Source organism: Biomphalaria glabrata, chromosome 8 (genome assembly GCF_947242115.1).
Source record: "Biomphalaria glabrata chromosome 8, xgBioGlab47.1, whole genome shotgun sequence".
Taxonomy (NCBI): domain Eukaryota; kingdom Metazoa; phylum Mollusca; class Gastropoda; family Planorbidae; genus Biomphalaria; species Biomphalaria glabrata.
In genome coordinates this window covers 41,186,507-41,212,810 of record NC_074718.1, presented here as the reverse complement: position 1 = coordinate 41,212,810, position 26,304 = coordinate 41,186,507, and the positions used below count along the sequence as shown (strand labels likewise).

The window sequence follows — 26,304 nt, the reverse complement described above, 5'->3', positions numbered from 1 at the left end:
AATCTGTCTACAGTAGATTCATTTAGCCTTTATTATGTTAATTGAAGTTTGCCCACATTAGATTCATTGAAATGTGACCAAATTACGTAGATTGGGGCTTGCCCACACTCTATGTAGTTTAGCACACTTGAGATTCTGTGTATGTTTAGTTAAAAGTCTGTAATACGTATAAACTTATATGTGAGGTTGTGGTCTGACTATGAATAGAAAAATTGATGTCTAGTACATAACAGTGATGTAACAGTGATGTAACAGTAATGTAACAGTGATGTAACAGTCTTAAATTATTTTACTATCGAACACCATTTTTTTTTTACATTTTACTTTTCAAAACTATAAGTCAATGCTTTGTATGTGATACAGGGAAGAGCTTGTATTGGACTCCATATGCGAGATATACCTCTCTAATATTACTTACATTCATATATGTATATTTCCATCACCTAAATTATTCCACAAACTTAGGAATGACACCACCAGAAAGAAAGTAATTATGTAGTCCACAATCGGCTCAATTAAATTGAAATTAAAACTATATAACTATAAAATTTGAAACATGTGTATTTAATATAGTGTGAATATAGTTGAGTTTAAACATATTTTAATGAGATCCTAATATGCTAGTAGTCCAGTAAGACCATCTCTTGGTTGTATGTATCTATCTAGTTGAATGTCTGTTCATTTAAATATTATTCACACAAAAACACAACTTCAATTTACTTTTTTTCTGAATTGCTAAAATAAAATAAAAAAGGCGGGAAGATCTCTTTTTTTAGTCCGTCAGGCAGACTTTCCTCTGGCAATTTGATTGGTTACGTCCTTACCTAACAAGTACATGTGCTGCCAGACATCTTTCAAACGGAATCGGTGGGAGATAGGAGGGGGGGGGGGACACACAGGAGATTGGGAAAATGGAGAAATGGGTGAGTGAAGGTGGCGATCGTCTTCCAGTATGATTTCCTGGTGGTAACATCTGAAGCAGAAGTCTGCTGTTTCTCTCCCGCCAAGTGGACCAGGCGCCGAGATCTCGGAAGATGGGAATGACAGGGACTTCGACTTTGTTACCATGATTTGAATTGACAGACCAGACACAGACAAAGTAGGCTAAAAATAGAAAAAAAAAATGGAGGAGGGTTCCAGATAGTTGAAGGTAGACTCAAACACCAGTGCAGTGTTTCCCAAACTGTGTTCCGCGGAACCCTAGCGTTCCACGAGGCCTGAATAAGTGTTCCACGAGCTACTGGAATAATTTACTAGTAGGCCACCACGTGAAGCAAAGTGTTCCGCTAAATACTCAGAATGTGCAAAGTGTTCCGTGAAGGAAAAAGTTTGGGAACCAGTGCACTAATGTTAAGAAATAATTGTCATTACCCGGTGTCAGAAAATGGAGAGGTGTTACAGAAATGAGAAAAGAAATAAATAAAACAAAATACTTTTTAGATTCACAAGACACACGTCTTTGTTTAATGCTTACCGTACTCAGAAAATAGTATTCTCATTGGTAGAATGCTATAATAAAAATAAAAAAAAAAATTTGGAGAACTTACAGTAACAGTTATTGTCGTCTTCAAATGCAAAGATTAAGAAAGAGTGCAGTGTTTCACGTGACTACACGGAGCCAATAGCAAGTTGCGTATTTTGTCACGTGGGTTTAGTTGTGTTCTCTTTTCGACATGTGCGCCTGTCCTCGGTAATGACTTTTCTTTGAGTCTCTAGTGCAGCGGTTCTCAACCTTTTAAGCTCGGCGACCCCTTTTTACAATATACCACACTGCCGCGACCCCCCCTTCCCAAAGAGACACGCACAGCAATAGAAGAATAGACAATAACAATCCTTATTTTTGATGGTCTTAGGCGACCCCTGGCAAATCGTCAATCGACCCCCAGGGGGGTCGCGACCCACAGGTTGAGAACCCCTGCTCCAGTGTGTCCTGCGACCATTGACAGAAGTTTTCAACTGTCTCTTTTTGGAAGTCACTTGCTGTCAGATGCTCTTCTTTATGCCAGTAGGGGCGTGCTGGCACCCCAGTTGATCGTTATAACGCTTACAGGGGGGGGGGGGCACCTTTACTACGCTGTCCTCCTTTAGGATGGCCCAAAAAGGGTCTCATCTGCGAAGACATGCGTGGCAGGTGTCCTACCCAGCAAGGTGATTCTACACTGCCCACATTGACACCAGCAGTTTTTAAGTTTTTATTATGATGATACATTTCTATCATAAGATCAAGTGTGGTACTGTTCATATGAATAATATTTTAGTTTATTTCTAGCGTTAAGCAGCAAAAATACAACTATATTAAGGGAAAGAAACTCAACTCAAAAGAACATTAAGAAACTGAAACATACAAAAAAGAGCAGTGAGATTCATAACAAACGAATATTCACATTTGACTAGAGTAACACTTTTAGTAAAGAAAATAAATTTAGAAAGCCCTCAGGACAAAAGACGCAAAAGTAAAGTAGCAATTATACATACAACACTGAACCATAATCTTCAAATACAAAAACAAAATTTAATAAAATACTCAGAAAGACACAAAGATAAAGGCACACATCTCATCCCATATGCTAGGACAAATTTGTACAAATACTCTTTCTTCCCTAGTGCTATTAGAGCATGGAATGGGTTGCCTGAGCTGGCCAGGAAAACCAGTGGCAGAATTGAAGTCATTGGTTAATATGCAGGACTGAATGCATGACGCGTAGGACGTAATAATCTTCTTTTTTGAAGTAAAGTCTGTATTGTTTAAGATAAGAAGATAAAGAAACATTCCTGATTATCTATATGCAGTGCATTATCACAAAAAATAATCCCTGTGTGTAGACTGTAGAAAGAAATACAATAAACTCGGGTTATCCGTAGTACTTATTCATAGTATTCCTTGTGTGTAGATAGAAATACAATAAAATCAAAACAGCCTAAACACTTATTCTCAACTTTCTTAATTTCTCTCTTTCAGACGTGCTGATAAATATTCATGAGCGGCTGGAGAAAAAGAACGGAAAGTCCATAAATCCTGAGTTTTTTATTGGTTGCTAGCGACGCTGAATGGTGAATGGCTCTTTGGAAATTACTTCAAATACTTAATATATTTCTCTGAAGAGTCAAAGCATTTTTTTCCATTGTCAGGAGCCACGTGTTGTGAATTTTGCAAGTTCATCATTAGTTCTTCGGAATTGTAAATTTCACATAAAATAGAAAAGTAAAGTTCCCCTTTCAGACCTTGCGATCAATGGGGCAGATGATGTTATGGTCATCTGTTTCTATGGCCAACGGTTAAAGAGCGGGGTGTTATGTGGCCAGAGCAACGACCAACGGCATTTAGTTTCCCCTACTTAAGTCAGGTACCCATTAGAGTTGAGGCGACACAGGGGCGCCCTAAAATCCCGAAATTCAAAATAGAGTAGTAGTTTGCTATATTAGATTTAACTTTTTTTTTGTTCAAAGTGCATTGATTTGTTTGGTGAGACCAACGTTAAGGGTCAAATTTTTAATCTTATATTGCAATTTATCATTAGCATTGAAAGGAATGTAAACCACGATTCATTTTAAATGTGAAGGATATTAGTAAATTTCCCTTTTCAGACAATGCGGCTTATAGGACGGATGAAATAAAAGTCATATGTTTCTGTGGCCCACGGTTTACGAGGGTGTCATGTGGCCAGGATAACGACCGCCTTTACTTTTTCCCAACTAATTTCAGGTACCCATTAGAGCTGGGTGGACTCAGATGTGCCAAAATAAAAAAAATTCCTGTCTTCACCAGAATTCAAACCCGGTACCCTTCGGTTTCGAAGCCAAGCATTTGACTACTCAGCCACTTCACCTCCGAAGGATATTACTTTTTCCCTAAATTTCAAAGTAGTTTAAAGACTTAACTTCTCAATTTAAAGCCCATATCTTCTTTCCACAAAAATGTTTTAGATCTAGATATCGATTTATTAAATTTTGAGAATCCCTTACGAAATGTGTAACTTCAAATATAGATTTTAATTAGAAGTAAAAGTGAATTATTTTTTTTTAGTATACAAATAATTGTGAGCCTTTTATTGTGTTACATCGGAAAATAATTTCCTGGATTTAATCTTCAGTACTGTCTCGTTACGTCATGCGTTGCTCTGATGACATCGAAAATTGAAGTCATTCAACTGGGAAATACATTTGAGAGTTAAGGAGTTCTCAACTTTTGGATAAATATTGCTTAATATGGTTGAAACATAACTTTTACGGGATACTTTGAGATTCGGCCTAGTGGATTTATCCATCTATACATAGTGGAGTTATTTATATTTAAATAGTGGAGGTTTTTATTTATACATAAAGAAGTTATCCATCGGATACGAGGTAATGATTGCGTCCACTGAGTCAAGGCCAGGATCGATCAATTTCAAACCAGAGAGGACACAGTTCATAGACTGACCACCATGTTGATATTGAGCCTTGGGATTTGTCTGGTCTGCTCTTGGATCGTGCTGGCCGCTAAACAAACTGGAGACAGCCAACGGGCGTCCAACAACACGTTTAACAGGTAAGATTAGAACTGACTTCATGAATTGCTTCTTTCTCTTGTTAACGCTGCAGTCAGAAAATCATGAGGGTGTGTTTGTTAGTTCTTGTTATTTGATCTTTCACCTCAATTGTTGGAACTAAACATTTGCAGCATCATAATTGAACGTAAAAAATGCGTTTCTCAAACTGTGAAACGCACCCCCGCCGCAAGTGTGGTATGTAGTACCATCAGGCCTGCAGCGAAGGTAGAAGACGAATTTACCATAAATATCATGTACAAAAATATGGTAGTAATCATTTAGCATAGATTAAAATAGAATAGAATAAATGTGGATAAAAACAGAGAGGTGAGGAGAGGAGAATAAGAGAATGGTTGAGAAAGAAGAGAGAGAGAGAGAAGTTAGATGAAGAGATCCCGTTCTGACGTCATTTCATCAAGCTCCATTCAATTGAAAATCCATGTTCTTTTTCAAAGTCCCCATACCCTGCTGTTAGGGGCTACCTCAGTAATTATAATATTTATATGTCCCTTTTGACATTTTAACAACATTTTCACAAGAGCTGGACTTACTGTTTTCGCGAGAATATCCAACGTCCAAATCACCCCGTCCTCCCCCCCCCCCCGCCCCACCTTTGTGCCGAGTTCGGCCTGCGCTGAATTAAACGCATGTAATGGACACATGTTTAGTACTAGTGAATGTCTGGAGTATAGAATAGAAGAAGAAACAAATAGGTATACAAGGGAGAGAGAGAGAGAAAGATAAAAACAGATAAGAGAGGAGAAGCGAATAGATAAGAGAGAGGCGAGGCTAAGAGAGAGCCTTGTCTGGCCTCGTTTCAACAACCTCATTTAAATCCCTGCAATTTTTTTAAAAAGAACTTCTTTAGATTCTGCTATTATGGGCTACGTAAGTAATTGTATGTCCCAATCAGCATTTTATAACATGTCCACAGTGGTCCACTAGAGCAGGGCCGGCCTTAGGCATAGATAAACTAGGCAGCCGCCTAGGGCCTCTGATTAGTGAAGATTCGCACAGAACTAAAAATAATTTTTTAGGAAAGAAAATGTGAAAATTCTCCCCCTTGTTATTGTTGGAGTACATTAGCTTTTAATAAATTGCATAATTTTATTTTTTTCGCTGTTAATTTTTTTTTCTATTTCATTTGTGGGCCCTGACTAGAGCTTGACATAGCAGTACAAATGCAATAAGCTGCCCCTCCCCACCCACACAGTCTCCTTTACGTGTAAACAACAAGCGCCAGAGAGATCAATAGACTAGTTATTGAATAAGTCTGGTCAAGACAAACGACTAGTAGCTGACACCAGGTCACTGACCATCCAACTGTTTTGTGTTTTTGCAGACGGGACGTACTCACGCAGCTACTCAACAATCAGAGCAACGGTTACGATCCACGAGTGCCGCCGGACTATGAGGAAGGTCAGTGGTCACTAGATGTCCATATTTCATTCCTTTTATCGTTGGGACTTCTTTGTCCAGGGCTGTTTCACTGGTCATTCGTATCTTAGGGAAAGAAGGGGAGGGTAAATGATGGCGATTAAAGTGACCGGTGGTCAAACGCAGGACATCGTAAACAAAAGTCAAAAGTTTACAAAGCTTATATCAACTCACTCGGTCTGTTTGTGTGTGTCCGGCCAAAAGTTTGTTCACGTTATTTCTCCGACACTCAAGCTCGGATGAAGATGAAATTTTGCACAATTATTAGTTTTACCTGACAGCACAAGAATCATTTTTTTTTTAATTAATCAATTAGTTAATTAACTATTGGTAATAAATTATTTTGTTTGCTATCTCAAACAAGGGAAAGAAATAGTACTTGACTGAAGTGGTGGTATAATTATTAAAGTCAAGCTATTAATAAAAGCATTATGGACGAAAACAAGAGTCACTTAGGCCGTGGAAGGTATTGTCAGTTAATGAGTATCATTTGAGACTTCATTATTATATGTATTTGAATCTGTGACTTATAAATGCATTCGCCAATTAAACACTAGATGCTAGGTAAAATAATATATCTACATATTTCTTTTTCTGTATAATTTATATTTGCACTTTTCTTTTCCTGGCATCCATTGTTTATGTATGCATAAACATTAGTTTTAAAGTTGGTTTTGAAACTCTACAAAATATCACGTTTCAGAGCGTTAAAAAAAGTAATTTATCTCATTCTCTTTGGCTTTGTGTCTTGGTGCTAGTCTGACTTTAACCCTTTCAATTTATGTCTGGACAACAGACACCTTCCAATGCATTAATCGATTGGGCCGCCTCTCATAAAAGCGCTCCTTTAGCGTCTTTATAAGCTGTGAGTCATTTCTACAAGACTGACCCCACTAGTGAGTCACTCTCGGCCCCCTCTCGATACATGAATTAGGGCGCTTCAAGAGAAGCAAAGCCAGGGCGCTTAGTGAATCAATGGCGGATCTAAAAAAAAAGTGAATCAAGGGTACCTATGAAACAATAAAATCTTTTCAATTGAAGTGAACCATGGAGTTACAAGATTTAATATTAAAATTCCCCCCCCCCCCCCCAACACAAGAGATTGGACCAGAATGTACTACGGGATTTTGAATTTCGAGATTTTTAGGGCGCCCCTGAGTCCACAAAAACTGTATTGGGTAACCAACTTTGGTTGAGGAGAGCAAAGGCGGTTGGTCGTTGTGCTGGCCACATAACATAACATCGATAACATAACATAACATAACATAACATTGATAACATAACATAACATAACATAACATTGATAACATAACATAACATAACATAACATTGACAACATAACATAACATAACATTGATAACATAACATAACATAACATTGATAACATAACATTGATAACATAACATAACATAATATAACATAACATAACATATAATTGATAACATAACATAACATAATATAACATAACATTGATAACATAACATAACATAACATTGATAACATAACATAACATTGATAACATAACATAACATAACATTGATAACATAACATTAATAGCCTCGTTAAACGTTGGCCAGATGGAATCACGTGACCTTAACATCATCTGCCCCCATAGATCGCAAGGTCTGAAAGGGGAACGTTTTAGAGAGAGAAAGTCAAACAATACATTGTAGTTAATCTTGACGAAATCGTTTTGAAATTCACAGTATTTCGGTTGGTGACCGGTCATTTCATCCCCGGTCACTTCATCCCCGGTCATTTCATCCCCGGTCACTTCATCCCTGGTCACTTCATCCCCGGTCATTTCATCCCCTGGTCACTTCATCCCCTGGTCACTTCATCCCTGGTCACTTCATCCCTGGTCACTTCATCTCCTGTCATTTCATCCCCTGGTCACTTCATCCCCCGGTCACTTCATCCCCGGTCATTTCATCCCGAATTAAATATTTTATATATAAATATGATTATGTATAATGCTTTTTGACATTTTATGACTTGTTACTAATGCGTTTATAGTGTTTCCTCTTCCACTTTGTTTTCTTAATGAGAAATCTTATTGTAAATCTGGGTGTGTACTTAGCTATAGCGCTTCTATTGGATGTGGGGGTTGTAATATCATAATATTATCTGGATCGAAGGCCAAGGTTTGGTGGAAGTAGTAAAAAATCATTTGAGAGATAGAAGTGCGATTACAATAATTATGATCATCCCGCTGATAACTTATCATCAAAGGCCAAGGTGTGGTGAAAGTACGACGACCATGTTTCACTTTATTTGATTTTTTTTCAATCGCTCCTTCTTGAAAATGGGTGCGTCATTTTAAGCCTTGAAATAAGGTTTTATTTTTTTCTAATCTAGGCGGAGTTCACCCATCCTCGTGATATCATGTCGCCTGTATAAGTTTTGCTTTAATTTCTTTTAAACATTAACATGCCACGTTTTTGTCATTTAAATAAAAAATGAATACATTAAATATTTCATGATTTTTTAAATTACAATTTGTTAGCTAAAAATGATCAGATGATGAAAATATCAGGGGGTGAAATGACCGGGAATGAAGTGACCAGGGGATGAAATGACCGGGTTTGAAGTGACCAGGAGATGAAGTGACCAGGGGATGAAATGACCGGGGATGAAGTGACCGGGGATGAAGTGACCGGGGATGAAATGACCGGGTATGAAGTGACCGGGGATGAAGTGACCGGGGATGAAATGACCGGGGATGAAATGACCGGGGATGAAGTGACCGGGGATGAAATAACCGGGGATGAAGTGACCGGGGTTGAAGTGACCGGGGTTGAAGTGACCGGGGATGAAATGACCGCGAACCATTTCGGTTCACTTGTTTTGTTCGATCTAGATTATTAAAGTATTTCTTGTTGAGGACAAAATAAATAAACTGAGCTAAAATGTCAAGACATATGATTAGCATCCACTCATTTAGAAATAAATGTATATAACATGTTATATTATAGAGCTGTTAGATCTCTCGCGTAGATTGCAGCTGTCAAGACAGATTTCATGCCACGCTGTAACCTACAATGACGTCACTTCCTGCAGATGTCATTACTTTCAGATATCTCAATAATTTATATCAGAATGTGTCTCTACGTAACCGGCAAAGCTGGAAATCCGACCTTCTACATAATGACCTGATCTGCCTTCATGTGTGAAAAGTTGCTTGAAGGATCTTATTACAATACCTCTATTCAAGTCACACTTTCCAAGTGGGTGGGTGGACCCAGATCTCGAAAACGGCTCTTACGATTTCCCTAGAAATTTGACAATGGATTAAAATCATTGGGAAAAGAATTACTAGCTCCTTCACCACAAAGTTAAACTTCTAGTTTGGCCGTTACAATTTTCTCAAAGTATAAATAGAAATTAATTTACATTTGGCAAAAGAAAACTAGAACATATCTATATTTAACATCTTCGGGTATTTCCGCATCTAGACCCTATTCATTCAAGAGTTTAATAAATTAATATTCACGAACACTTTCCACACCGTCTTGTAAGTCTAAATCTAAAGCATGATCTAAAGGCGTACCATGGAACTATACTAACATACTATTAGAATATTCTAAAGTCCTGCAGATAAATGCATTCGCTTGACCAGGACTTTGTCTCGTGCAAGGGGGAAAAGGGGGCGGGGTATAAAATATTAAATTTTTCAAAAATCTAACAGTAATTAGATATTAAGAGCAAAATAATCGCTCTAGAAGTTGTATAATAGAGGTATTGTCTTTAAAAATAAAGTTGTTTTTTTTTAATTTATAACATAATTTTCTCAAAATAAAAAAAAATCTTTCTATTCGCCAGAAAACTGAAATGATGAATCTATTTTCCACTTCGCCTAAATGCCTATATTTCGCGCTTTACCTGTATCCTATACACGTATATAATGAATAGCAATGACTTCGATTCCAAAGATTAAGGATTAGTGCAGTTATGAAATTTTTACTTTATTTGTACGTTTGATCAGACCTTAACATAATATTGAAAACGTTTTCGATTGAGCAATATTTATTGGTGTATACATCTACTTAGTTTAAACTTTTATTTGATGTTTTGAATTCATCTTGTCCTAAATTCATAATTTTAAATACTATGGGGATAGACAAATCAATTGCGGTAAAGCGCTTGGCTTTCGAAACGAATGTATCCCGAATTTGAATCTCGGTGAAGACATGGATTTCGTCGGACTTATTTTTAGGACACCCCTGAGGCCACACATTTCTGATGGATACCTGACATTAGTTGGGGAAAGTAAAGGTGATTGGTCGTTGTGCTGGCCACACGACACCCTCGTTATCAGTCGGCCTTAGAAACAGATTGCCTTTACATTATCGGTCACAAAGTCTGAAAGGAGTCGTTTACTCTTTACTTAGTTATTTAGCACTCCTCTCGATTTAAAGCCATTATCTACTATAAAGTAAGACGTTAACAAAGTCGCACTAAGCGATATAGTTTCAATGAAATGTCATTGACAAATAAAAGCCATTTTCATTTAAAAGACCAGCAAGCAATGGTTAAAAAAAAAAAAAAATTCCCAGAATTCCCAGAATGCCCTCTTTCTACAGAGTAGTGAAAAATGGAAGTGTGTCTTTCTCTAAACCGATTCATTAGTCCCATGGCAATGGTTCAGACTCCTTTACATCATTGGGGCTAATGGACAGCCATCCGGTCATTCGAAAAAAAATAAGAAAAGATAGAATCAAGCCTCGAAGGGGAAAGATCGCTTGGCTAGACTAATTAGATAAATAACCCTGAGATAAGACTAAGACTGCTTTATTGATCCTCACGGAAATTTGTTGTGATTACAAGGACTCTTTTCTCATATAAAGACAACACAACAGAAAAATACACATAAATACAACAGACAACATAAAGAGTTCATTCAGCGACTACACACAGGTATCTTGGTGCATTTCATGTTCCCTGATCAATGAGTGGCGGTGATAGAGTCTGACCGAGTGAGGTACGAACGAGTTTTTGTACCGCTCCGTTCTTATTTTGATTGACAGAAGTCGCCCACTTCGCGATGACTTGACGTAGTTCTGATGGAGCGGGTGGCCGTTGTCTTCCAAGATTTTTTCGATTTTTTTTAGGCATTTTTGTTCAAAAAGTTCCTTTAAATATGGTAATGTTGTGAGTGTAATTTTTGATGCTTTTTAAATGATGTTTTCTACACGTCGCAACAGTTTAGATGAGGCGTTGCCTTGCCAACAACTTATTCCGTATGTTAGCAGATTTTGTATAGTCGCGCTGTAAAAAGTCTCAAAATTCTTCTTGTTTAGTTTAAGGCTATTGAGTTTGTATAGAAAAAAGAGTCGCTGGGCTGTTTTCTTTGACAGAGTTCCAAGGTGGTCTTCCCATGAAAACTTGTTGTTGATGATAACGCCTATATATTTATAAGCCTTTACTTGTTCTATAGATGTAGTGTTTATTTGCATTTGACGTATAGTTTGTTTTTTCTTTCTAAAATCTATTATAAGTTCTTTAGTTTTTGTTACATTCAGTTCTAGAGAGTTGTCGGTGCACCAGTTTGTAAACTCTTCTATCGAGCTTCGATACTGAGTTTCGTCTCCTGAAATAAGACCGACAATGGCAGTATCATCAGCGAATTTAATGAGTTTAACTGAGTCATAGATGCTTCTTATGTCATTAGTGTAAAGAGTGTACAGTACAGGAGAAAGTACACAACCTTGTGGAGCACCCGTACATAGTACTCGAGTTGACGATTTGGTGTTGTTGACTTTAACATACTGGGGGCGTTGGGTTAAAAAGTTTAGAACTCATGCTTGTACGTAAGGGCTTACATTTAAGTTACTCAGTTTATCATTAGATGTGGCTGTATGATATTGAAAGCCGAGGAGAAATCTACGAAGAGGACTCGTGCATATGTTTTGGGTATATAGAGATGAACTATAAATTGGAGATGAAACTAGTTTGTCTGACTTTCTAACTGTGCAAGTACATTTGTTTTGGTAGCCTTAATGGAGAGTAGGGGCTGATAATTAAAAGTTTCTAAATATGGATCTATGTGGATGTAACGTTATAGAGTATGACATAGGCGTACGTTAGGAGAGTATTTTACAGGAGTGCATTTTGGGGGGATTAGGTTACGAGAGTATGTTTTATGGGAATACGTCACTGGAGTATGTTGTAAGAGTATGCTATGGGAATACTTTATGATAGTACATTATAGAAGTACGCAACGCGATTGCGTTAAGCACTGTAATGTAATACTTTATGGGAGTGGGCAATTGGAAAGGCCTAAATTATGTACCCTTCTAGGAGAAGGAAAACTCTGAATCCAAACCTCCGCTGCCTGGCGGCTATACCCAAACATGGGAAAGGCTTCAGGAGACAACCCTGAGGAAAAATCAGGCGCTGGTGACTCTTAGGCAGATTGCTGCACACTGTGCTACAACCTGGCAGAGCCTGCGGTGTTACTGACCCCAAAATTTATGGGATATTCTGTTCCTGTGGTCGATTAGCTGCTGTGTGGGCGACATCGTTCCGACCATAGACTATGACCAGGCTTTCATCTCGCTTGTTCGAGATGAACTACAGTCATTCTACGACTGTACCAACAATGTAGTTGTAGTGGTCCGGAGTTAAAACCAACAACTCATAAGCACCCAGAGAAAACATTTTAATCGTTGTTTATTCTAGATCTAGATTTTTTTAAAAGCGGAACATTAAATGCAAAAAAGCTTGAGTTTGATCTTACAGTTCGAATCCTGACCTTCCCTAACAGAAGACCTTCATTGCAAACACTGCAGCGGGAATTTCTAATTAAGTTCTAACGGACATGTTAATTTAAAAAAATCATTTTCCTTTATGAAAAAGAGTTCCCTTTCATTATTCATTCAAGATGCAGCATATCTCAAAGTAGAAATATTGAAAAAAAAAATCTTACTTTATGTTTAAATGATATAATGAACTAAACATTAAAATTTTTATTTATCATATTTTTTTATTTTTCATATTTTTTAAACGATTCCAATTCATATAGATATATGGTCTTTGCGTGGGTTCTCTGGGTGCGACCATATGCAAAGTGATTATTAGTGAAGCTTAGCTTAGAAAAATACATGGATGGAACACTGGGCTTTAACGGTAAATATAATTTTTAAATAAATTCAATAATAATGTAGCGATCATTCTGAAATTTTAAGAAAATCTGGTGCCACGCAGGACAAGTTTACGTGCGAAATTTCAGCTCGATTGGATAGTACCCCACCACCCACCCACTTCACACACACACACACATTTTTGACTTTTTAATAGAACTATGACGTAAGAGTGATTTAATAGTCGGGATTGAAAAAACATAAAATGGACCGGAAATAAAACCTAGCGCGATGTAGACACACAAAAACATAGGAGTTTTTCCATCGATAAAACTGCTCAAAGAAAAACTGTAAAGGCAGACGTTTTGTTGACTGTGATCCACAGTGGTAAACTAAACACTTCAGTTGGACAAAGCGGTAGCAGACGTGACGTGGAACGTCTGGGAGCGAAGAGAATTCTCCCCCAGAAAAAACACTCCAGTGTAATCTTCCGTGAGTGGCCACCTCGCTGGACTCACGAACTGGTCAAGTTTTGTTGTCTTTTGTGTGGCCTTTGTGTGCTGGGAATCCCGGGTTCCGGAAAAGAACTCGAGATTACTCTTTCACTTTTAGTTACACAATACGATTGTGTTTTGGACTGAACATTTTGGATACAGGGAAACGTACGAGTTAGAGATACGATAGTGAGTCATCAGTGTATGTATATCAGTGGCGTAGCTAGGGTGGGGGAGGAGGGGGAGAATTTGAGAATTAGGGGCCCCCAAATGAGTGTTTTTTACATTAAAATTAAATATTAAGCTAAATGCAGGGGCCCTCAAAGAGGTCAAGACCCCGACCCGGGCCTCCAAACGGTGGAAAAATTCCTAGCTACGCCCCTGATGTCTATGTGTGTGTCCATGCAGTGGCGTAGCTAGCCATGTGCGAGTGGTGCGGGCCGCACAGGGCATCAAGTAGTGAGGGGCATCAAACTAAGGACAAATCTTCTCAATAAAATCAGCGCATTGTGCATACAAAGTTTTTCAGACTCAAGCTGATCATTACTTAATGGCAGTCAACTAAGAAAAAAATTGCCACTCACTAATTTAGCAATTGTTGGGAAAGAATAGATTTCAGTTTTACCAGCAAGAAATCAGCTAAGGTTTTTTAGTATCTTGTTGTTAAATTGATTTTTGTTTGTTCCAAATTAGCAATACTTTAACAATAAATACACATAAGGTCGAAAAAAAAAGTAATTTCGCTGTTTTATTTCCTTTTTTTTTTCTATTTAGAAAAGTGGGTGGGGTGGGGGGCATCACGAGGAGCTGCCGCACTGGACATCATTTACCCTAGCTTCGCCACTGTGTCCATGTCTTTATGTCTGTACGTACGTTTGGGATTTTATAATTAGACTGCACTTTATTGTACATAGCTTACCCCAAGTGGTGTAGTTTTTTTGTGTTTTATTTTATATTAATTATAGCCAAAAGGCAGACAACCTCAAAACTTAATATATTGATCCAATGTACTATTTCCCCTTGGTGGTCTGTTCACACATGACCAGTCAAGATAACATACTATGTTAATAAACGAAATAAGACAACAAAATATACACTTTAATATGGCAAAAATCTACACTTTTATTCCAGTCGTAGACTATTAGATTATAATCCCACACAGGGCAGGAGAAGGTAACTCATCCTTTGCTACTGCAGTCGTCTGCTGGTGAGATATTTATAGACCAACTGAAATATAAGAAATAAAACGAGGTATTGCTACTGTTGTCTACACCAATTAGTTGAATGTCTGCCATTAAATTAACATTGCATGAATAAGTCAGAACTCATGAAGATAATTGATGATCAACTAGATCTAGAATGAAACCCTACGCTGAAGGGGTACAAGATCTTAGAATGAGGTTGTGACCAATCTTTGCATAAGATTTGCGGAAGGTGTTCTCCGACAGTAGGAACCGCGCGCCCCAGGGATAGCCGAAAAGACAAAAGGGACGCCCTCTTATTACACGTCCCTTCAAGAGTATGGCTGTGAATATCTTCGAAAACGTCCAGAAGGGAATCCCGGCGTCGAAGTTGCCATAATACCATTGATCGTGGGAAGCGTGGTCGAGAGGCTAAAATCGCTTGAACTTGGCTTGTCTTGGCTCAAGGTTCGACACCCTACTCGGGCAGAGTTGCGTTTACTGAACGCCTAAAAGCAGCACGGAAAACCAACTCCTAGATACCCCCTCCCCCCCCCCCCCCACCGGTCCACAAATGAGATTGGACCAAAGCGCTCTGAGCATGCTATAAGCATGAAAGTAGCGCTATATAAAAGCTATAATAATAATAATCGTTGGAAAGGCTCTTCTTTCGAAGTCCTGTCTGAGGGCTCCCAGCAGTAATCCATGGACCGAGTAAGGCGACCGTACCACGTACACAGCGCACCGCGCCTTGTTCCTGGGTCCACTCGCTATAAGTGGCCGAGGCCAGCGCTAAACATGGTGAGTTTGCTTCATAATCCTATACTGTAACCGCCACTGTTCCGTGCAGGGACCTCCACTCCAACTGACAGGAAACTGATGTCAAAAAGCTCAGCCAAGGTTTTGTGCCGGGGTCGTGTTCGCTTCTCGTTCTTACCCTATCTAGTTCCCCACTCCTAGACTTTTCAATGAAGGCGCCACGCTGAGGCGACAGGGGCTGAATCCTCCGGGCAGTGAACACCAGTCAGTAGGAGGCTGCAAACATTGCTAAAGACACGTGTCTATGGTGATTGCTTGCCGCCCAGTTCACCGAACAGCACAGGACAGTCCAAGTACGAACTAGTGTGTCTTGTTTTTGGTGCGACCTTATACTACTAATTTTTAATTTCGGGATCTTCGGGCGCCTCTGAGTCCACCCAGCTCTAATGGGTACCTGACATTAGTTAGGGAAAAGTAAAGGCGGTTGGTCGTTGTGCTGGCCACATGACACCCTTGTTAACCGTAGGCCACAGAAACAGATGACCTTTACATCATCTGCCCTATAGACCACAAGGTCTGAAAGGGGAACATTACTTTTTACTACTTTACTTTATACTACTAATACGGACCAACGAACAAGGGGAGGGAAGCAATGCTGCAATGACTAAATCCATAAAAACAAACACACACACACACACAGGCACGTAATTTTGGGAATGGTTTATGTATTTAAAAAAAAACAATCGATATCATAAAAAGAAAGATTTATGCTTATGTAGATGTATTAGTTTATTATTTCTTTCTGGGCTTATTGTGATGCCATCCCTCTTCCTCATAACACGCGCTGTATTTGTTCTTGTTGTAGCAAGGTATTATGATGTTATTAAAATCTGGAACAAAGAGAGAGAGAGAGAGAGAGAGATGGGTATAAGGAGAGTAAGTAAGAAACGAAGGTGAGAGATAGTCACAAAAAAAAAAAAACAAGGTTACAAAGACACAAACTCAAAATCGGCCCCCGAAGTGGTCCACCCAGGCAGGCTTCAATATTTTCAAGAAGAACATCCGAATGAAATTATATCAAAGACAAATGAGAGATAAGAATGGAGAAAGAAGGTTGACAGATCTTGTGTAGTGCCCCAACGGTCCAGCAGATCAAAGGATAGGTGCAAGTGAATGCAAAGTTAGATGTGAACCTGGCGTAACTAGTTACCCTTTCAGACCTTGTGGTCTATAGGGCAGATAATGTAAAGTTCAACTGTTTTTGTGGCCTACGGTTAACGAGGGTGTCATGTAGCCAGCACAGCGACCAACCGCCTTTACTTTTCCTCAACTTATGTCAGGTACCCATTAGAGCTGGGTGGACTCAGAGGCGCCCAAAGATTCCGAAGTTGAAGATCCCAGTAACACCAAGATTCGAACCCTTTACCCCCCGGTTCGGAAGCCAGGCGCTTTACCGTTCAACCACCGCGCCTCCCCTGGCCTAACTGAAGTGTTATAATTGATGTAATTGTTTTGAAAAGGCTCAATCTCTTTAAAAAAAAACTGCAAGCGATTTTAAAAATTAGATTTTTCGCTTTCAGAAAACAAAAAAGTAGCCGTTGCATCAGAACTTTGAATGGTCTAAAATATTGTGATGTCGGATTTTCACTATCTTTTATAGTTTACGAGATCTAAACGGGACGGACGGACAGACGAATAGACGGACAGACATTTCACACAAAACTAATAGCGTCTTTTCCTCTTTCGGGGGCCGCTAAAAATGAGATGTGGGGGGGGGGAGGAGAAACGGAAATGGAAAGAGACTAAAACCATTGTTGCTTTTTTAAAAAAAAAAAAAAAAGACGGACAATGACTCAGTAATACATTGCTAAAAAGGAAAAAAGAGATTAGCCATTGTCCTATGAAAGAACAACAAAACAGAAACGCAGTGAAGGAGATAGAAATGGTTATCACAAGAAAAGACAGCATCTTACCTACCGAGACATTTCATTTAGATCTGTCTTGTCTTCGATACCTTTTGACGAAAAACAGAAAAGATTCACCTCTCTTTTTTTCTGCCTCCCTTTCTCTGTCTCTCCATTAATTCTCTTGGCTTAGACTCTCGTGTTTTTCTGTCTCTCTGTCTCTGTCTCTCTAGCTCCTGTCTCTCTAGCTGTCTCTTCCTCTTACTTTCTAGCTCTGTCTCTAGCTCTGTCTCTAGCTATTGTCTCCATAGCTCTTGTCTCTAGCTATTGTCTTACCAATTCAGACAGTTTTCTAAAGCAGTTGTTAATATTTAAAAATTTGAGAACCCTGTTGAAGTTCTTTGTACGAGGTGTACTTTTAGTCAAATGATAGTGCTCCTATTTACCTGGTCTACGCGTATCTTCACCATTGTGGCAGCGTATTATTTGACAGTCGTTACACACTTGTTCTTTCTCTCTTTCTCTCTCATTCCCGCCTCTCTCTCTCTCACTCTTTCTCTCTCTCAGACACGCACTCTTTTTCTCTCTCTCTTCTCCCTGTCTTTCTTCCTCCGCCTCTCCCTTTGTCTCTCTCTCTCTCTCTGTCTCTCTCTTTTTTTTAGATACACACCACCTCTCTCTTTTCTCTGTCTTTATCCATCTCCATTCCAGTATCCACAGCTTTACTGACCGACCTCTTCCAGGTTTGCTAGGGTCTGCCCACTTTCCTCTTTCCTTTGGGGATTCCAATCAAGTGCCTGCCTTGCAACGTTGGTAGCTGGTTTTTGCAGGAGGAAAAATTGGAAAGATATTGCTTCGTAGATAATGAGGATTGAGTATATCACTTGGCACTTAGGTACCTACAGAAGCAAGCGTACCATAGTTTCAAAAGCACTGGTCTCAGCCCAGGAAGAAAAACGCACAATCCGAAAAATGGCCAGCTCCTCTACCACCGAAGCAAAATCCACCTTAACCTGCGCTATCTGTGGACAGGAGTGTCTCTCCAAAATAGGGCTCCACAGCCACATGAGGAAGTGTGCTCTGAGATGAACCATAGTCGTTTTACGACTGAAGGAGGCCAATGATGATGGTTAATATAGTATGAGTTTCCTGGGGGGTTCCATACTTTCCTTTGCTTGGTCTATCCTCTGAATATAAGATTGGGTGTGTGTTGTTGCTGTTTAGGTGTGTGTGTGTGTATAGTTGCGTGTGGATGTGTGCACAAGCTGTGCTCAAGAGAACATCCGAACATCAAGCTGTGCTTACACCTCGGAAAAGAAGGGGCAGTAAGACGTAAGACATTATCTCTCCAGAGTTATGTCCGCTTGACGTTCTCTGGGATCAACGCCACATTGTTAACTCCTCCTTACAAGATGAATAGGTGATCTCCCTTGACGATTTTCGGCCTTTTTTTTTCCCTTCGTAATTGATCTAAGATATTCGATCTCGACCTGATCCCCTCTTCTTCATTTCTCCCTCTCCGCCCCTGCCTGCTTGCACTCACTAAGCGGTGTCTTATAAACACAGCCACGAGTTCCCCAATTCTTTATTTCCCGCGAGAGTCACATCAACTGCTGGAGATGGAGCAAGGAACTCGTAAGAGATATTTTAGTATCACCAGTAAAACTAGAACGTGGAGACCAGAGACAATGAAACCTCAATATGTTAAACATCGTACAGTTTAGCAGTAAAAGCAATATACCTGACTTAGTGGCTTTGACCATAGAATGTTGGGAAGCGTGGTCGAGAGGCCAAGTGCTCTTGAACTTGGCTTGGCTTGGCTACCTAGAAGGGGGCTCGAGGTTCGACACCCGACTCGGGCAGTGTTGTGTTTGCTGAGCGCCTAAAGGCAGCACGGAAAACCAACCTAGATACCCCTCCTCCCCCACTGGTCCACAACTGAGATTGGACCAAAAGCGCTCTGAGCATGCTATAAGCATGAAAGTAGCGCTATATAAAAGCTATAATAATAATGTTGTGTTGATGTTGTTGTTTTTTTTGAGGGGGGGATGTTGATCGACTCTTTTGTTGGGGGTTTATTTTAAATTCTTTTTCAACAGCTTCCTATTTAATAATTTTTTTTTTAGATTGAATATTTGCAGTGCAAGGTCATGGCTGTATGATGTTGACATGTAATTCCATTGTATTCAAAACGATGACGGTGTTTCTATAAGCTTTAAAAATAGTTTGGATGATTCTAGAAAGGTGAAAGACGTAATTCGTAAAATGTAGATTAAGAAGGAAATATTTAGCTTCGGGGAGAGGATCGAATATTGAAATTGTGTTTATAATTTACATTTAATTTGTGCTGCACATGTATGGAGTGTGTATATCATCAAAGTGATTCCAATTTCTAGAATAAATGTTTTGTTTTTATTTTAAAAAATATTTCCTTTTTGAATTCACACTTTAAGGAAGTATCTTCGGCATCACTATAGTCTATTCTAAATTGTATTAGGAAGCATCCAGAGTATCAGCTCAATCTCATGGTAACATCAATCAAGACATCATTGTCATCCGGCTCAAATTTATCCTGCCAGTAATCCTGTTTAAGATTCATTCGACCTCTGTAATACAGGTTATGTGCTAAAAGTTGACTTATGGGAAGCGTGGCCGAGAGACTAAGAACTCTTGAACTTGGCTTGGCTACCTATGAAGGGGGCTCGGGGTTCAATTCGAGCAGAGATATGTTTACTGAACGCCTGAAGGCAGCACGGAAAACCTTCTCCCATATACCCCCTGCCCCCAACTGGTCCACAAATGAGATTGGACCAAAGCGCTCTGAGCGTGCTATAAGCTTGAAAGTAGCGCTACATAAAAACTAAAATGTATGGTCATCGTTCTATATTTATGCTTAAAATTTTAACTTTTAAAAATTAAAAATAATTTCTAACTTTTGATGTTAGCCAGTTGGTTGTGTGAGCAGGACAATGTCATTAAATGTTGACACCCAGTCCACTAGTTGGGAGTCGAAGAGCAGCTACAAGGCTCCATATTATGCACCATGCAATCCCTTTTTGATACGTTGGGTATGGTGTGTATCACGTGTATCATTTTGTTGAATCCTCAGAGTGCAAACCAATAAACAGGGCATCAGACAGAAGCAATTGGAACAGGCCCATGAACTGTCCACTATGACGTTATGACGAGGAAGCAAAGAACGGGAACTGTGTCCAATTAAGTCGGCATTACTTCCCCTTTTTTCTCCCTCCGATTCCTCTGCCCTAGTCACTCTTTCAGGACATTCGTCTACCAGTGACATTGTCCTGAGGGACATATTCCCAGCGTCTGGTTAGTTCCACTCATTAAGGCATTGGGGCAGGATAATATATCGTTCATTAATGCCGCCTGGTACTCGCCTCGTTTCCGGTCTGTCGCAAAACATTGTCTTGTTTTGTTTGCCTTATTGTTTTGTTATTGTTGACTTTGTTCTGACTTCTGTATACACTTCTGTATATTCTATTGTAGGTTACATACAAGTGGTCATTTGGATATATTTGTCTTCTGTTTTGTTGAAGTACAATTCTGTCAGGTCGAACTATGCGCTATCATGCGTCAATATTTTCCGCCACAAAAATGGATTGCCTTTCACGATTGGAAATAAAATTCTGATATGAACTGTCAGTGGCCAGAACATAAAAATAGATGAAACAAAACAAAAAGATTACATAAAAATTTATTTATAAAAACATAGCTTATATTAAGCGTATTTTTACGAAATGACTTGGATCAGTCATGTATTTAAATTTGTAATAGATCTAGACTAGCAATAATAAATCTGTGCGATTACAAATATTTTTGCAAAGCTTGTATCAACTCACTCCCTCTGTCTGGCCATAAGTTTGCACACGTTATATGTAGATCAAAACGTGAAAGACGGACGGACAGACAAACCACACATAATTCATAGCGGCTTCTTTTTCCTCTATCGGGAGCCGCACTGCTGACGCATTCACACATTTATGGACATTGTTTCTGCTAAAGTGGCTTGAATTAACCTTTAACATTGAGTTAGCGGTTTCTTTTCGACCTGGTCTGTATGTTTATTATGATGAATATTTCCCCTTGCGTCACTCCACGGCGACGATGCCCTCCCTTTGCGCAATGTCAATCAAGAAATAGAAAAACAAAAGTCAGCCTGTGCTTTAATATCTGTATGTATTATGGTAATTAAGTGGCCAGTGAAGGCAGCTGGCCCAGACAGACTCAGATCTGGGACTGAAGCAGATGTCTGGAATATAAATGACCTTAACCCACGTGGGACAGATGACGTTGCGCTGTAAGCACATTGTCTTAGAACTGGCTGTCTATAAAGTCATTATAATCATTTATAACACCCCTGTCGTGTTAGAGGGTCGCACATTGTGTTGTGACATTTAATAGATCTCTACACCCAAACGATGTGTCCTTTACGTTGAAAAATTGACCTCAGGGGCTATGTTTTGTTTACACATTGACTGACCTCCGAAGGGCCATGTGTCATTTACATTTAAAGATTGACCTCCGATGGCTGGTGTGTCGTATACATTGAAATAGTGGGGCATCGGAGAGGCGAAAGCTTGGAACATTTATAATGGAGACAAAGAAAGTAACTTTGTTTTGTATTCCGTTCTAGGTATGTGTTCAATACTTGACCCAAATAAAGGTCTACAAGGAATGTTTTGAGCACACCTTTGTACGGAGTGAGTCTTGGAATACTTAAGCGAAGCAAGAGTGAAAATTAAATTCATTTCAGTTGGGCTGCCTTCGGAGGATCCCGAAAGTCATACGACAAGAGAGTGTGTTGCACTTTCTCGAATGGGTCTTCCTAGCTTTAGAATCCTCTCAGACCAGGCTGACTACACTTGCTTGGTCATACCCGCCGAATGGAGGACGAACGTTTCGCAAAAGTCATCTTCTATCAAGAAATATAGGTCGACCCCCATTTCCAATATGTGGACATCGATGTTGACTACTGAGAAGAGATAGCCCTAGACATCACTGGCCTTAGCTCGTTCCATAGTTGTTTCTACGAGATGAACCATAGTTGTTTCTACGAGATGAACCATAATTGTTTCTACGAGATGAACCATAGTTGTTTCTACGAGATGAACCATAATTGTTTCTACGAGATGAACCATAGTCGTTTCTACGAGATGAACCATAGCCGTTTCTACGAGATGAACCATAGTCGTTTCTACGAGATGAACCATAGCCGTTTCTACGAGATGAACCATAGTTGTTTCTACGAGATGAACCATAGTCGTTCTACAAGATGAACCATAGTCGTTCTACAAGATGAACCATAGTCGTTCTACGAGATGAACCATAGTCGTTTCTACGAGATGAACCATAGCCGTTTCTACGAGATGAACCATAGTCGTTTCTACGAGATGAACCATAGCCGTTTCTACGAGATGAACCATAGTTGTTTCTACGAGATGAACCATAGTCGTTCTACGAGATGAACCATAGTCGTTTCTACGAGATGAACCATAGCCGTTTCTACGAGATGAACCATAGTTGTTTCTACGAGATGAACCATAGTCGTTCTACAAGATGAACCATAGTCGTTCTACAAGATGAACCATAGTCGTTCTACGAGATGAATCATAGTCGTTCTACGAGATGAACCATAGTTGTTTCTACGAGATGAACCATAGTCGTTCTACAAGATGAACCATAGTTGTTTCTACGAGATGAACCATAGTTGTTTCTACGAGATGAACCATAGTTGTTTCTACGAGATGATCCATAGCCGTTTATACGAGATGAACCAAAAGTCGTTCTACGACTAAATGTGGCCATCAACTCTACATTGTAAAGCTCAGTCTAGAGATCACTACTTGAAGAGAGTTGTAATTAGATTGCACAACTGCATGTCAGTTTCCCATTGTTTGCCTAGAAGTTATAAACGAAAATGGTTGGAACTCCATTTTACAAATCTTATATAAACTCACTCTTTATATGTCTGTCTGTTTGTCTGCCTGTCTGATAACAAGTATGTACACGTTATTTCTCCGACACCTTAATTTCGGATCAAAGAGAAATTTCGCACAATAATTTCTTTATCTGACAACACAAAAATCAATTTAAAAAAAATTACCAATTAGTTAATTAACTATTGGTAATTAATTATTATTTTGTGGTATATCGAACAAGGGAAAGAAATTGTACTTGACTGAAATGGTGGTAAAAGCTGAATTAGTGCCCTTTATAGGTCGCTTTAAAGTAAGTCTGTGATAAACAATAGATAACTATGCAATCTTTTATAATCATAAGCACCTCACTAGCAGAGTGGTTAGTATGTCGGCTTGAGGAGGCTTGATCCACAATTTCGAATCCAGGTCGTTCCCTCTTTTATAAATATATATATCAGCTTTAAAAAAGCGAATACGTTAAAAATCTCCAATTTATTCCTAACTGACCAAGATAAGTGATTAGGATCATAGAGAATTGAGAAAGCTGAAAGTATGAAATAGAGCTAAACAAAAACAGTTGGTGAAAATGTTATTAATCGCACATATTTATTGTTGTTTTTTTTTTTTTGTTTGTTTGTTTGTTGTTGTTGTTTTTTGGTTCTAGAATAGTCTAGATCTATTATAATTTATTTACATGACTGATCCAAACTAATTGGTACAATTACACTTCGTATAAGCTTTTTTTTTTTTTTGTGTTTTTTATTTATTCTGACTAGTCCAAATCTTTAAGTTGAAATGAAATAGAAAGGTTTAAAAAAAAAACTGATTTTCAAAACTCTCTCTCTCTCTCTCTGTCTCTCTGTCTCTCTCTCTCTCTCTCTCATCTGAACACACGAACATCAATGAATCTCTGGTTACCTAAGAGAATCCCCCAACACTGCTCGCTGATGATGTGTGTTCGAGTTTATAGATTTGGACATGTCTGTCTTTGGTATTCGCCTGTCTGCTTACGATGATGGATCATCTCTAAGACACTAAGAATAGTCAGCGTGTGACCTAACAGCCCAATTCTTGTGTGGCAGGCTTAGAATGCTCTTGACATATCACCTTTAAGGGCCTGGTCCTACCAACTTTCTTTTTACCAGTACTTGGTCTACTGGAATCTTTTTTTATTGCTTTGTGCTTTGAGCATTAAAGCAACTCTTCAGATCGCTAGTCGTTTCCAGCTCGCTCGATCATTTTCGTCATTACAAAAAATGCTTCCAAAATGAGTTCGGGTGAATATCGAAACTAAATCATTCAACCGAGCGAGGCTCGGACACCTGGTAATGTATTGTTATTTGTAGTGCTCGCTTGTGTAGCACATCTCTTAATGAAGCAAGAACTAAAGAGAAAGTGAAAATCACTGTCAGCTTCGTGAGAGGAAGAATCGATTTAAAAAAACTTTTTTTTTGTTACTTGTTTTTCATTAATATCAATAACGTTTTGTGATTGAAACATATCAATGTAAAATAAACAACAAGAAAAACTAGCAAAATTAAAACAAAAAACTTTTAAAAAAATAAAGCTTATATTAGTTGTAGTTGTATTAATTAGTTTGGACTTGGATTAGTCATGTAATAAAATTTGTAATAGATCTAAACTAACAATAATAAATCTGTGCGATTATTAATATTTTTTACCAATTGTTTAGGTTTAGCGCAATTTCGTCCTCTTAGCTTTCTCAATACGCTATGATTTGTCTGGACAAGTTGAGAAGGGTTGAGGGGGGGAGGGAGAGAGAAAGAACGGGGTATCTGGGTGATCGCTTTTTAAATGTATTTATAAACCAACACTGCTAGAGAAGAGCTTATGAACATGGAAGATTGTATAGATATTGTTGTAACCCTGCCTTGCACCAGTGCTTGTGGTCACATTGTGGTGCGTACGTGCGCACTATTGAACCAAAACAGGATGGCGCTAGGACAGAGGAAAGAACAGTGATGAAGTGATTAGGAAGGAGTCTGTTGTTAGAAAATAAGGAGCCGTCTTTTGTGCTGCCTGAAGACTGTAGTGGAGACCTGGAGCGAAGCGGGGACGGCTGTCATTGGTCCGTATTCAGGTTGCTGTTGAAAGGACTGCGATAATTCGTAACAAGACTCTAGAATTTAGAAGGCTGTTATGTATTTATTTACCGTAGAATTTCGTTGAGTTGCCTGCCTTGGATTTACAACATATTGTTTGTACAGTCGCGTCCTATATCATCTGTTCACCAAGACTCATGGCAATCTAGAAAGTGGGCTAATTCAGCTAAAACCACCTCTTCAGTCAAGTACTATTTCTTTCCAAACAAAATAATTTATTACCAATGGTTAATTAACTAATTGGTTCCTTTTTATTATTGATTATTGTGTTGTCAGGTAAGAAATAATATTGCTAAAATTTCAGCTTGATTTGAGATTGGTTGTGGGAGAAAAAACGTGTACAAATCTTTTACCAGACAGACAGAGTGCGTTGAAATAAGCTTTGTAAAAACTTTGAAATGTCTTCTGGACACGACTGATGTCCCTTGGCTTCATGGGAAAAACATCAAAGGCAAGCAGACGACACCGGGTTACTTGGTTCAGCCAAAGTTGATTATTTGGTCAGCCAGTGGTCAGTTTCAGTTTAGGTCTAAAACGATAAACCTTGGTTCAATAACATCTCCTGGTGGATTTTGTGTTCCTAATTCGGAGCAGGACATATTACCCCTGTGTGACAAATAGGGTTAGTAGTCAGTCCCTGATAGGGCAAGTGGGCGAAGTTTCGTTGGATCTTGTCCCCCGCCCCTTCCCCTTACCTCCTCCTGCTTTTTTTTCCTTTACTGCGACACACACACACATGCAGAAGTTAATTACGTCAAAACTAAATTACGTCACTCAAAATTGGAAAGAAGAATTGAGCTGGTTGGGGGGGGGGGGGGGGGGAAGAGGAGATAATAACTTCCGGATGTTAAGAGCA

At 39.0% G+C, this 26,304-nt stretch overlaps 1 protein-coding gene across 9 annotated transcripts in view; it reads left to right on the top strand.

The window, feature by feature from the left end:
- Positions 1–26,304, top strand: part of LOC106076380 (glycine receptor subunit alpha-3-like) — a 114,295-nt gene that overhangs the window by 61,294 nt on the left and 26,697 nt on the right. For 5 of the 9 annotated variants that reach the window (XM_056038528.1, XM_056038537.1, XM_056038533.1 and 2 more), the window contains exons 2-4: positions 2,960–3,202; positions 4,092–4,528; positions 5,872–5,948. In XM_056038528.1, coding sequence (XP_055894503.1) covers positions 4,425–4,528; positions 5,872–5,948 — 181 coding nt within the window. In that variant the 5' untranslated portion in view covers positions 2,960–3,202; positions 4,092–4,424. Of the gene's footprint in view, positions 1–2,959; positions 3,345–4,024; positions 4,529–5,871; positions 5,949–26,304 lie in introns of all 9 variants that reach the window. The other 4 variants (XM_056038536.1, XM_056038532.1, XM_056038530.1 and 1 more) reach the window with 4 other exon arrangements.